The sequence below is a fragment of the Paroedura picta genome, chromosome 4 (genome assembly GCF_049243985.1).
Source record: "Paroedura picta isolate Pp20150507F chromosome 4, Ppicta_v3.0, whole genome shotgun sequence".
Taxonomy (NCBI): domain Eukaryota; kingdom Metazoa; phylum Chordata; class Lepidosauria; order Squamata; family Gekkonidae; genus Paroedura; species Paroedura picta.
Genome location: NC_135372.1, coordinates 3,333,054 through 3,346,557, shown reverse-complemented (window position 1 = coordinate 3,346,557; position 13,504 = coordinate 3,333,054). Strand labels below are relative to the sequence as shown.

Genomic DNA, 13,504 nt, shown 5'->3' with positions numbered 1-13,504 from the left:
TGGAAACTGGGTAAAAAGACAGGGGCACAACGGTACCAATTATGATTGTATTGTCTTTACACAGTGAATTTTGTTCTTTGGTCAAACCCAGGTAGTGGTTGAACACTTCCTGCCAGGACAATGGCTCTCCAGGTGACAGACATTAGTTCACCTGGAGAAAATGGCTGCCATGGAAGATGGACCATATGCCATTATACCTCACTGAGGCGCCTACCCCAAAACCCCCTCCTTGGGCTCCCCCACCCAACATCTCTGTATTTCCCAACCCAGAGTTGGCAACCTGAATGAGGACAGACCTGCAAAAGGCTTTTGGCAATTCATACTGCCTTGTGGGATGTAGGGATTGCCAGATTCAGTCTCTGCTCTTTGCAGTTGGGCACATCCAGGCCGGAGCAGGGCCGAACGGTCAGTCTCTGGTGTCTGTGTAATCATCAGAAAGACAGGGTTTCTGCAAATAGCTAATTTTGAGGGAGACTTTCCTATGTGAAGATAAGCTATACAGCATCTTACACTCTGATAGCAATGGAATGTGTATATAGTCATAAGCTTAGACAAATTCTATGTCCGCTGACATGTGTACTGTGAGGGTTTTTTTCTGAGCTGTAAAACTGAATAAAATGTTTAAGCCTGCTGAGGATAGAGATAAAGCTCTGCGGCGACCTAGCACAGAGAGAAGCAACCCTTGTGTCTATCATTACTTCAATGGGAATACCGGCTGTTGGGGGAATAAGTCTTCTCTTCAAGAGCCTCCAGCTAGGAAGTGGGTGCCGGGTTTAGCCTTCACTGGCTACACAAAGGGCAAACAGGTAACTCTGGTGCACACCGTTGAATGGTGTGAACCGTTGAACACAATTCCACTCCCGATTCCACAAAAACCTGCACAGAATGGGAGGAGTCATAAGAGTGGGCCACCTACCGATTGTGGCTGAGAAGATCACGATTCCCAAGACGTTCATCTCACTGTTGGTGCCAGGAAGGGTCTTGTAGGTCATTTCTGGAGATGGTGTGATCTCCAGCAGCACAGGCCAATGGACCAGGGGGTTCTCAGCATCCGGTGCAAAATACACGTAGCTCAGAGTCTTCAGGGGGGCCTTCTGGAATCCAGAGGACTTCACCACTGGGACGACCACTGTTCGATACTAGAATCAAGGCAGGGAGTGGGGTAGTCAGGAAGGAAGGGACTCAGCAGGGACCTACCCCCGTTACAGATTAGACTTTCATTCCCAGTCCCAGCTGGACCTTTGCCTTTGTAGAATGGCATCCCTAACAGGGACCCCCCTGGGAAAAAGAAGCTGCAAAGAGATGATTTGTCCAGAGAGACCCTCTAATTCAGGATCTCCAACACGGTGCCTTTGGGCACCGCGGGGCCATCAGCACCTTCTCTGGTGGCCTCCCAGTGTTTTTAAAAAGTGGGCAGGACTTGGTGGGGTTTTTGCTCAGCTAGGCACCTGATAGGCCACTGGAGATTTGATTGGCTGTGCAGTTGCTGTTGTTGTTGTTGTTTTAATCACTTTAGCAGCAGTTGCCATAAAGCATAAAACGAAATCAAAAGGCCAAAATACTGAGTCTCTCATCCACTCTTATTAGGTATATATTAGATATATTAATCATTCAACGTCTTGGCCATCATCCCAGGTACATTTCTCCCATTTTCTGATTCTTCCTCAGGAGGGGAAAACACAGAGACAAGCTTGCCCAGAGAGAGGAGCAGTGATTTTTAGCAGCCCCGGCTATGCTGAGAAGAGTTTTGGCTCGGGAACTTACCTGCTGGAATGAAGCCTCGATCAGGTTGGAAGGAAACATATTTCTGTGGGAGACAAAATTCAGCAGGACATGAAGGGACTGGGGGATGCGAAATGCAGAGCAATGGTCCCTCAATTGTTTCTCCCCCTCTACTGAACACAGCAGTTCACGTCCTGGGCAGAATATAACTGCTGCAGTCTTAAAATGTCAATCAGCAGTGCAAGACCCTATGCAGTTCCAGATTGCTGCTGAAAGAGGCTTCCCGTGTTAATGAGTGACCATTCACCTGCACGTCTGGACAGCGTAGAGCAGGGGTAGTCAAACTGCAGCCCTCCAGATGTCCATGGAGTACAATTCCCATGAGCCCTTGCCAGCGAATGCTGGCAGGGGCTCATGGGAATTGTAGTCATGGACATCTAAAGGACCACAGTTTGACTACCCCTGGCTTATTGGGAACAATGGTGCCGAGCGGATTCTTTGACAACAAGGCAATGACTAGAAGGTGCAAGGAAACAGTCATGTTAACAGCAGCCTAAATGTGGTCGCCTTGGTCAGTTTTTGGTGGGGCCTGTTATTTAGCTTCCTTAATAAGAGACAAATAAATCCAAGAGGCAAATCTCAGCTGAGAGAAGTGTGGGCTTCTGGAGCACACTCACTTTAAAACAGATCCCAAAATGAGGGCAAAAAGAAGCCTTGTGAGGGAATGGCAACCGGGAACCAGGCAGCCTTTGAGCTGATGCCCTGACCAATCAGGGAAGACTACTTTGCTATGTCAGCACTGGAGGCATAGAGAAGAAAGCTAATCCGGCAAAATGCAGAATATCCACACTTAATACTGGGGGCTTTCAAAGTGGGTTTCTCAAATATAGTGACATATCCGCTCCTGGATATTGCGGGGGAAAGGTAGGGTCAAGGTGGATCAATCATGGATGTTGCAGAAGGAAAATTTAAATAGCTCAAAATCAGAATGGAAATCAAATATAGTGCAGAGGGGAGGGGTTTATTTCAGCTGGGAGAGGACACAAACTCGACCCTTTTTACCATTGAGAAACCCCTGAAACATTCTTCAAGTTTTGAGAGACCCCAGTAGTGGCGCAATCTTGTAGAATATAGTTGGGAAGCACAGCTGTGACCCTCCCCTTCCCACCCCTTACAGGTGTGTCATCGGCCTTTTGGGGGAGGGGGGCAGGTCAACATAAGCAGATACAGTCACATTGGCCATTAAATGTTTAGCAAATTTTTAACATTATCATAGAATCCTAGAGTGGGAAGGGGCCATACAGGCCATCTAGTCCAATCCCCTGCTCAACGCAGGATCAGCCCTAAGCATCCTAAAGCATCCAAGAAAAGTGTGTATCCAACCTTTGCTTGAAGACTGCCAGTGAGGGGGAGCTCTCCACCTCCTTAGGCAGCCTATTCCACTGCTGAACTACTCTGACTGTGAAAAGTTTTTTCCTGATATCTAGCCTATATCGTTGTAGTTTAAACCCATTACTGCTGTTCCTTTCCTCTGCAGCCAACAGAAACAGCATCCTGCCCTCCTCCAAGTGACAACCTTTCAAATACTTAAAGAGGGCTATCATGTCCCCTCTCAACCTCCTTTTCTGCAGGCTGAACATTCCCAAGTCCCTCAACCTATCTTCATAGGGCTTGGTCCCTTGGCCCATTGATTCTCATCCATTTGGGAAACCCATTGTGGTTTCCTGACAGCCTGGTGTAGAGACTCTGTCGGAGAAGGAATCTTCCTGATGATGGGTTAGATCCAGGCTGAATTGGCTATTTCCACCAAGGACCCCTTCCTGCTGCAGGCCTTGTACTCAGGACATTTCCAAGGGTCCCCTGACTTCCCAGGGCCAGCATTTCATGGTGAAGTGGGAGGACATTGGGAGGAGATTTTTATTCTGCTCTCAACAAACAGCCTGGATCCAACCCAAAGTGTTCTAGAAAATCCCCAGATGTTCAGCAGGGGCTGGATAAGAAATCCAGTATGCTCCCCTCTCTCTCTGTGACCCCATGGTTTTTAAGGCAAGGGATATCCAGAGGTTATTTATATCTCACATGGCATGTGCCACACAGCCAGGAGATCCTAAGATTGTCCGGCTGCCAGGCAAGAGAAATTTATCCAAATCTTGGTTTCTCCTCCCCCCGCCATGTCAGTCAAAGTCCTGTTAGAGCAGCTCTCACAGAACAGTTCTGTCAGAGATCTCTCCACTCCACTTCCCTCACAGGGTGTCCGTTGTCGGGAGAGGAAGAGAAGGAGATCGTAACCCGCTTGGAGACTCTTCCAGGTAGTGAAAAGTGGGATTTAGAAACCAACTCTTCTTCTTCTAGTGTTCCTTGGTGGTGGCCCTTCCAAGTACTAGCCAGGGCTGGCCTTGCTTAGCTTCTGAGACCTGATGGGATTAGGCGTAGCTGGACTATCCAGGTCCGGCCTGTCCACAGGTGGTCTGCTATTACCCGCCTCTGCGGATTGACCCAGGCATTCCTTAGGCGTCTCCCATCCCTATGCTGACCGGCTTAGCGGCCAAGATCCAAGGAGATCAAGTCTAGCCTGGGCCGTCCAGGTCACAGGGGCCTTTGAGTTTTGAAATGCAATAAAAGGACTCCGCGGCATACGGACAGCATTAGACGACAGTGAGACTCAGAGGGACGAGAACACAGAATACCTGATGAGGTCCAGCAAAGCATCTGCTGAGCTGAGGACCACCCGGCTGATGGTGTATTCCTCCTTCTGGGCGGCAGCCCCCGGGTGGATGCTGGTCACAAGGATGATCCCGGTGGTGACAGCCAGGAAAGTAGTCCAGAGGTAGTACGTGAGGGTGATGATCCCCATCTTGCCACAGACCCTGGCATCCATGGTGGCCAGGCCAGACATCAAGCTGATGGGAGAAAGAGGGCTTGGTCACTGCACGGCTTGGTCCCTCTGGCAGCATCGTGGCCTGGTTAAGAGCGGGGGCCTGTAATCTGGGAAACCAGCTCAGATTCCCCACTCCTCCGATAAACACAGCCAGCTGGGCGAACGTGGGCCAGTCAGTTCTCTTAGAACTGTTCTCACAGAGCAGTTCTCACAGAGCTCTTTCAGCCCCACTGACTTTGCAGAGTGTCTTCCCTGCAAGGACTCATGTGGCTGCATTCTGGACCGGTCGGAGTTACCGAAGCGGCTTCAAGGGTAGTCCTGCGTAGAGCGATATTTCCCCACACACACAGAGCTGGGGTCAGCTGAGGAGGGTCTTTTTAAAAACTCCCTGGACATGGACAGCCATTTCCCATGACTACTTGGGGTCTTGGAGCTCCTTTTTCAGGGAGGGGCATCTGGCCAACTCAATATAAATGTTCAGTGACTTCCCAACCAGGAACAGAGCCCGAGAAGGACAGGAACTTGAGTGGGGTGCCATGGCATAGATTCCCAACTTCCAAAGCATCCATTTTCTTCAGGGGAATGGATTCTTAGTTTGGAGATGAGCTGCAATTCTTGGAGGATCCACCTGGAGGCCATCATCCCTATTTGACCTCCTGAGGTTAGTTACCAACTCTGGGTTAGGAAATACCTGGAGATTTGGATGTTGGAGCCTGAACAGGGCAGGTTTGAGTGAGGGGACGGATTTCAACTGGATATGATACCATACAGGTGGCCAAACTGTGGCTCTCCAGATGTCCATGGACTACAATTCCCATGAGGCCCTGGACATCTGGAGAGCCACAGTTTGGCCATCCCTGAGTCCACCTTCCAACGCAGGCATTTTTTCCCGAGGAACTGGTCTCTGTTGCCTGTAGATGAATTGTAACAGGGGGAGACCTCCAGCCACCACCTTGAGGCTGGCAACCAAAGCTTCTCTCCTTTCATTGTTTCTTAGCTCCATCCCCAAACCTCCAAGAATTTCAGCAAGCTGGTAATCATGCACACTCGCCGTGATATTCACATTTAGAATTCCGTGAAGCTGAAGCTAACCCAAAGACTTATAAGATGCAAGAGAGAAAGAGGGAAGGGGGGAAAGAAGACCCTTTTGGGGTAGCCCCCTTGTGCATGGGGGATCCTTTTGAGCTCCCTGGCCTGCCCCTCTCCCAAGACACTTGGGGCTTGGGAAGCTCACAGATCAATGAGGAAATCCTCGGCTATCTAGCAAGTTCTAATCTCCAGCTGCACATTCTGGGTCACGTGAGTGATCCTATTAAAGGAAAGGGACGGAGGGGCTAATGAAATGGAACAAAAGAGAATTGTGTGGTGCCTAGAAGTATTCCTTCAGAACAAAGGCCTCTTTGCCTTATGCAACAACCCACAACAAGAAGAGTTGGTTTTTATACCCTGCTTTCTGCTACCTGAAGAAGTCTTAAAGCGGCTTACACTCACCTTCCTTTTCTCTCCTGATAACAGGTGAGGTCAGTGGGGCCGAGAGAGCTCTGAGTAAACTGCTCTGTGAGAACAGCTCTAATAGGACTGTGACTAACCCAAGGTCACCCAGCTGGCTGCATGCGGAGGAGCAGGGAATCAAACCCAGGTCACCAGATTAGAAGCTGCCGCTCTTAACCATGCTGGATGAGATCCCTAATACAGTTCTCCAGAAGGACAATGCAGAATTTCTATGAATCAGAGAAATTTATTGATTAATTTTACTTCATTTACAATGTGGTCACCCTTGCTTTAGATGAAAATCCAAAATGCATTTTCCACAGAGACTCCATTTGGCTATTGCAGCTAATTTCCTTGGAGAGACCTCGCTCACTCTGTATGTGTGTCAAAGATTTATTCAAGGCGTGAGCTTTTGAGTGTAAACGCTCTTCATGTTTGCACTCGAAAGCTCCCGCCTTGAATAAATCTTTGTTGGTCTTAAAGGTGCTACTTCAGACCAACAAAGCTACCCATTTGAATCTATCTGTATGTATGTGGGGGGGGGGTGTAAATGTTTTCGTAACACAGCATGATTTACCTTTGAATCTAGGGGCATCTTGAATACCAAGAAAGTTTTATTCCAGATATAAGCTTTTATGAGCAAGCCCACTTCTTCCAGTAGAAGGTACTTTATATCTGAAGAAGTCTGCTTTTGCATGAAAGCTTGAATAAAACTTGGCTGGTCTTAAAGGAGCCCCTGAACTCAAACTTTGTCCTGCTGCTTCAGCCCAACATCTGAACCAACCCATCTGAAACTGGAAGCAGGATTTGTTTTTTTGCAGAAAAACAATACAATGCATATAACGTCACACAAGACAATTCTTCCCTTGGGGTCATGGGTCCAGCTCGGCGGCTTCTAATCTGGGGAGCCGGGTTTGATTCCCTGCTCCTCCACATGCAGCCAGCTGGGGGACCTTGGGCCAGTCACAGTCTTGATAGAGCTGTTCTCACAGAGCAGACTTGTTAGAGCTCTCTGAGGTCCATTCCACACGGCTTCAATGTAGCAGAAGGCTTGCAAATTGTAAACACTACTAATTTGCAGTTCCGCAAGACGTCGCACACAATCTGCCACACTCCTGAAACAGTCCCGCAAAAAGCGATTCGTTGTAGTGCTTAAAGGGAAATCGGGAAAAGTGGATTCACCCCCCCGAAAAGCGCTACACTCTTGCAAACAATCTGCAACACTAGCGGAAAAGACCTGTGCATTCCCATTGTTGCGGTTCCAACAAAATCTCTCCCCCTGGCTCTCTCCTCCAAACTTCCGGTGAAGCGATCGCCATTTTTTTTCCTCGGAACGAGCGGAAAGCAACAAACCAGCGAGGCTTCATTCACCCAGCGAGGCTTCTCCGGCTACAGTCCCTCCACAGAAGTGCTTTAAAGCTCCCCTAAGTCCCCAAGCACAACAGAGCCCCGTTTGCAAGTTCCCTTTATTTTCGGCCAAAAATCGTGCCCATGCAGGCTTGGGGGAGCATGGTAACGATGACTCACCAGCTCACACGCCAGCTGCCAGCTAGATGGGTCTCTCCGTTGCAACGAATTAACGCATATTCGTTGCAACGTGTGTTTTTTTTTAACTTTTCTTTTCTAAAGGGAAAGGGGCTTTCCCGGAGCATGATAACAACTGCCCATTGGCTGTTCGTTTGACTGACGGGACAAAGCACAGGAAAAATTGCTTCCTGTCTAGCGATTTTTGCCAGACCAGAAACCTGTGGGAAACGAATGAAACACTACTGGATTCCAATAAAAAGCAGGTATGCGTAACGCCGAGATTGCACTTTTAAAAATAGCGCTTCCGCTTTGTGTGACCAACTGACAACACTGGTCCTTGTGTGGAAACACCCTGAGTCTCACATACCTAAGCGGGTTTCTATGGTGGGGAGAAGAAGGGAAGGCCATTGTCAGCTGCTCCGAGACACCTTTGGATAGTGAAATGCAGGACATGAAAACCAACTCTTCTTTACTGTACTATGCAGCTCAACAAAACAAAACTGAGAGCCAGAATGGTGTAGTTGTCGTTAAAGAGGGGCAGCCTCTTTTTTGCTATATGCTGTGAGCACAAATGATCCTTTTGCATTTGAACAGTGGTCAGGTAGTTTGTGGTCCCTGGTGGCAAATTGCCCCCCCCCCACACACACACAACACACACAGCTGAGAGTTGAGTGAATTCACATCTCCCCACCTCCCTGCTCTTACCTGGAGGTGATCAGAGGCAAGATTAACATCTTTAACATCCTCATCAGCAACTCTCCGGGGAAAGAGAAGTACTGCTTCTCCTGGAAGGGAAGGGGACAAAGCAAACATTTTCAAGGCCATGGGGAAGAAACCTAGTAGAGGCAAGAAAGGGCAACAGAAGACAAGCACAGCTGGGGCCTGGCTAGGGTGGCCCACCCTAGGGGATGCCAACTGGTCTCCAGGCGACAGAGAAAGTAGCTGCCCTGGGAGGTGGACTCCATGGCCCTCCTCTTCTCAGGTCCCACCTCCAAAATCTCCAGGTATTCCCCACCCTGGACCAAGCTGCCCTGGGCAAGGACAGAAACTGGAGTGTGGTCCTGGGCTTTTTTACAGCTCCAGTCCAGATTGTACTGATGGATGCCTCTTGCTGAGCCAACTTGGTGTAGTGAGAGCCAGGTTGGGGTCATGTTTAAGAACGGTCCGGATGAAATGCACCCGAGAGTACTCAAAGAACTTTCCAAAGAACTTGCACAGCCCTTGTCCATCATCTTCGGAACCTCTTTAAGGACTGGAGATGTTCCGGAGGACTGGAAAAGAGCAAACGTTATTCCGATCTTCAAAAAAGGGAGGAAGGATGACCCAGGAAACTACAGACCAGTGAGTCTGACCTCTGTTGTGGGGAAGATAATGGAGCAGATATTAAAGGGAGCGATCTGCAAACATCTGGAGGACAATTTGGTGATCCAAGGAAGTCAGCATGGATTTGTCTCCAACAGGTCCTGCCAGACCAACCTAGTTTCCTTTTTTGACCAAGTAACAGGTTTGCTGGATCGGGGAAATTCGGTTGATGTCATTTACTTGGATTTTAGTAAAGCTTTTGACAAGGTTCCCCATGATGTTCTGATGGATAAGTTGAAGGACTGCAATCTGGATTTTCAGATAGTTAGGTGGATAGGGAATTGGTTAGAGAACCGCACTCAAAGAGTTGTTGTCAATGGTGTTTCATCAGACTGGAGAGAGGTGAGTAGCGGGGTACCTCAGGGCTCGGTGCTCGGCCCAGTACTTTTTAACATATTTATTAATGATCTAGATGAGGGGGTGGAGGGACTACTCATCAAGTTTGCAGATGACACCAAATTGGGAGGACTGGCAAATACTCCGGAAGATAGAGACAGAGTTCAACGAGATCTGAACACAATGGAAAAATGGGCAAACGAGAACAAGATGCAATTTAATAAAGATAAGTGTAAAGTTCTGCATCTGGGTCAGAAAAATGAAAAGCATGCCTACTGGATGGGGGATACACTTCTAGGTAGCACTGTGTGTGAATGAGACCTTGGGGTACTTGTGGATTCTAAACTAAACATGAGCAGGCAGTGTGATGCAGCGTTAAAAAAGGCAAATGCCATTTTGGGCTGTATCAACAGAGGCATCACATCAAAATCACAAGATGTACTAGTCCCATTGTATACGGCACTGGTCAGACCACACCTGGAGTACTGTGTGCAGTTCTGGAGGCCTCACTTCAAGAAGGACGTCGATAAAATTGAAAGGGTACAGAGGAGAGCGACGAAGATGATCTGGGGTCAAGGGACCAAGCCCTATGAAGATAGGTTGAGGGACTTGGGAATGTTCAGCCAGGAGAAAAGGAGGTTGAGAGGGGACATGATAGCCCTCTTTAAGTATTTGAAAGGTTGTCACTTGGAGGAGGGCAGGATGCTGTTTCTGCTGGCTGCAGAGGAGAGGACACGCAGTAATGGGTTTAAACTTCAAGTACAACGATATAGGCTAGATATCAGGAAAAAGTTTTTCACAGTCAGAGTAGTTCAGCAGTGGAATAGGCTGCCTAAGGAGGTGGTGAGCTCCCCCTCACTGGCAGTCTTCAAGCAAAGGTTGGATACACACTTTTCTTGGATGCTTTAGGATGCTTAGGGCTAATCCTGCGTTGAGCAGGGGGTTGGACTAGATGGCCTGTATGGCCCCTTCCAACTCTATGATTCTATGATTCTATGATAACGGTGACATCTAATCTGGAGAATTGGGTTTGATTCTCCCCTTCTCCACAGGCAGCCAGCTGGATGACTTTGAGTCAGTCTCAGTTCTCTCAGAGCTCTTTCAGCCCCACCTCCCTCACAAGGTGTCTGTTGTGGGGAGAAGAAGGGTGGGCAGTCAGCCGCTTGGAGACTCCTTCAGGTAGTAAAAATCGGAGTACAAAAACCCAGCTCTTCATCTTCTTGCTGGTTATTTCCCCCTTACTATAGTTCTGTAAATTTGTTTCTTCCTTCCTTCCTTCCTTCCTTCCTTCCTTCCTTCCTTCCTTCCTTCCTTCCTTCCTTCCTTCCTTCCTTCCTTCCTTTTTATTTATTTGATGTTTAGACCGTCCTCCCAGCAAGCCGGCTGAGGGCAGTGTACAAAATGATATAAAACACAAAATTAAAAAAGATAAAACTAAGTTTTAAAATTATAATTTAAATAAATAATGGCAGGTTAAAACAGCAGCGATACTTCCAGGAAGTGTCTTGTTGGAATTCTCTCAATGTTCAGGCTGGTCTGGGAGTGAATTAATACACAAATGGATGGACAGATGGGTGGGGCCAAGAATAGGTAGGTAGATAGGTGTTAAATTTGTCCCCAACCAAAACCTGGCGGAAGAGCTCCGTCTTACGGGCCTTGCAGAATTGTGCTGACTCCGGCAGGGCCCTGATGTGCTCCAGGAGCTCATTCTACCAGGAAGGTGCCAGGACAGAAAATGTCCTGTCCCTGGTTGAGGCCAGATGTACTTCCTTGGGGCCAGGGACCACCCTGGCTTTGTTGGATAATTGCCTTCTTTTGGGTATGAAACATGTTTTATATTATTTTGAATTGTGGCATTTCATTGACCATAAGGCAGGATAAAACTATCCTGCATGCCCTGAACAAATTGTTGCTTCAAAATGACTGCTTTGTTCATATGAGAGCCAGTTTGGTGTCGTGGTTAGGAGTGCAGATTTCTAATCTGGCATGCCGGGTTCAATTCTGCACTCCCCCACATGCAGCCAGCTGGGTGACCTTGGGCTCGCCACGGCACTGAGAAAGCTGTTCTGACCAAGCAGTGATATCAGGGCTCTCTCAGCCTCACCCACCCCACAGGGTGTCCGTTGTGGGGAGAGGAAAGGGAAAGAGACTGGAAGCCGTTTTGAGCCTCCTTTGGGAAGAGAAAAGCGCCATATAAGAACCAACTCTTCTTCTTCTGTAAGTGTTGTTGTTATGTGTGAAGACATGTCCAACCCATCGCGAGCCCATGGACAATGATCCTCCAGGCCTTCCTGTCCTCTACCATTCCCCGGAGTTCCTTCTTAATTCCTTGAAACGGTCTTCTCATTGGAAGCAAAGTCTGAACCTAATAAACCAGCAAACAAATGTGATCACCAGGTTCTACTTTACGAATGGAGGGCAAGGCTAAATATTTTTAGATCTAAACTGTTGTTGTTGTTAGGTGCAAAGTCGTGTCCGGCCCATCGCGACCCCATAGACAATGATCCTCCAAGCCTTCCTGTCCTCTAACATTCCCCGGAGTCCATTTAAGTTTGCACCGACTGCTTCAGTGACTCCATCCAGTCACCTCATTCTCTGTCTTCCCCTTCTTCTTTTGCCCTCGATCGCTCCTTGCATTAGGCTCTTCTCCAGGGAGTCCTTCCTTCTCATGAGGTGGCCAAAGTATTTGAGTTTCATCTTCAGGATCTGGCCTTCTAAGGAGCAGTCCGGGCTGATCTCCTCTAGGACTGACCGGTTTGTTCACCTTGCAGTCCAAGGGGCTTGGAAGAGTCTTCTCCAGAGTTCAAAAGCCTCAATTTTTTGACGCTCGGCCTTCCTTATGGTCCAACTTTCGCAGCCATACATTGCAACTGGGAATACCATAGCCTTGACCAGATGCACTTTTGTTGGCAGGGTGATGTCTCTGCTTTTTAGGCTGCTGTCTAGATTTGCCATAGCTTTCTTCCCCATGAGCAAGTGTCTTTTAATTTCTTTGCTGCAGTCCCCATCTACTGTAAGTGTATGCAGTCTTAAGAGCATATCTTGAATTGATCAAACCAAGAAAGACGAACACAAGCTGACAACGGCACAAATACAAAATATTGTCTTTAATGCAACATGAAGAGACACAGCCAAAACAAGTCCCGGAGAAAATAGATATGTTTTCAACAGTATCTTTGTCAGTGGCTCCGCAGCGTAATGTTACATGCATGCTAGAAATAAAAGAATTAGAAATAAACATAAAACGTCAAATGATTCCAAAATACAATCTCCAAAGATGTCAAACCTGCCTACCTTACAAACAGCTATTTTTTGGGGGGAAATCCTCTCTTTTCTATGTATGCACAGATTCCATTGGGTCATTGCATTGGTCTGAAGTAGCACAACACAATTTGAGTCCAATGGTACCTTTAAGACCAACAAAGATTTAATCAAGGCTCAGGTTTGTGTGCTCTCGGACTGGCAAAAACTTTGACCGGCATTTTTTAAGTGTATCTGCACGCGAAATCTCACGCCTTGAATAAATCTTTGTAGGCCTTAAAGGTGCTATTAGACTCATTTTTTAAATGTATACACAGCATAATTAACTTGTATAAGGATGATAAAATAATATAATGTAATAAATATCCATGAAGAGCAAGCCTCACTCCTATGCTTGTCCTATGCTAAAACATGTGCCCTGAAAAAAGCTCCAAAATTGACTCGACTGACGGGCCTTTCGTTCCTGGCCATCTTGAATTGGCAGAAGCCCTAATGGTCATTACTATAATCATTCCAGTTAAAATGCAATACCTTGAATTGGCATATATAAAAGAGAAATAAAACTTTAATCCATAAAAAGAGTCAGTCATCAGATTTCAGACTCAGGCAGTCTGGAGGAGTTAACGTGGAGGGTGAATAGGGACAAATATAGAAACCTGACAATAAATCCAGTCATCTGAATTTGGCGATCTTGGAGAAACAAAATCAGAGTCCGGTAGCACTTTTAATACCAACCAAGATTTATTCAAGGCGGAAGTTTCGAGTGCAAGCACACTTAAAAAATGCACTCTGTGCATGCACTTGAAATCTTGATTGGTCTTAAAGGAGCTATTGATTTTGTTGTGATACTTCAGACCAACACGGCAACCCGCTTGAATCGATCTTGGAGAAAGTAACTGGTTAACTTCTTGGTGTTGTGGGAGCCAT

General features: G+C 47.4%; 1 protein-coding gene across 2 annotated transcripts in view; it reads right to left on the bottom strand.

Annotated features, from left to right (window-relative positions):
- The window catches only part of LOC143834795 (excitatory amino acid transporter 5-like), a 31,470-nt gene that overhangs the window by 11,740 nt on the left and 6,226 nt on the right, over nt 1-13,504 (bottom strand). For both annotated transcript variants that reach the window (XM_077331571.1, XM_077331570.1), the window contains exons 2-5: nt 8,324-8,403; nt 4,410-4,622; nt 1,765-1,807; nt 917-1,139 (exon numbers count right to left, since the gene is read on the bottom strand). In XM_077331571.1, coding sequence (XP_077187686.1) covers nt 917-1,139; nt 1,765-1,807; nt 4,410-4,622; nt 8,324-8,403 — 559 coding nt within the window. The remainder of the gene's footprint in view (nt 1-916; nt 1,140-1,764; nt 1,808-4,409; nt 4,623-8,323; nt 8,404-13,504) is intronic.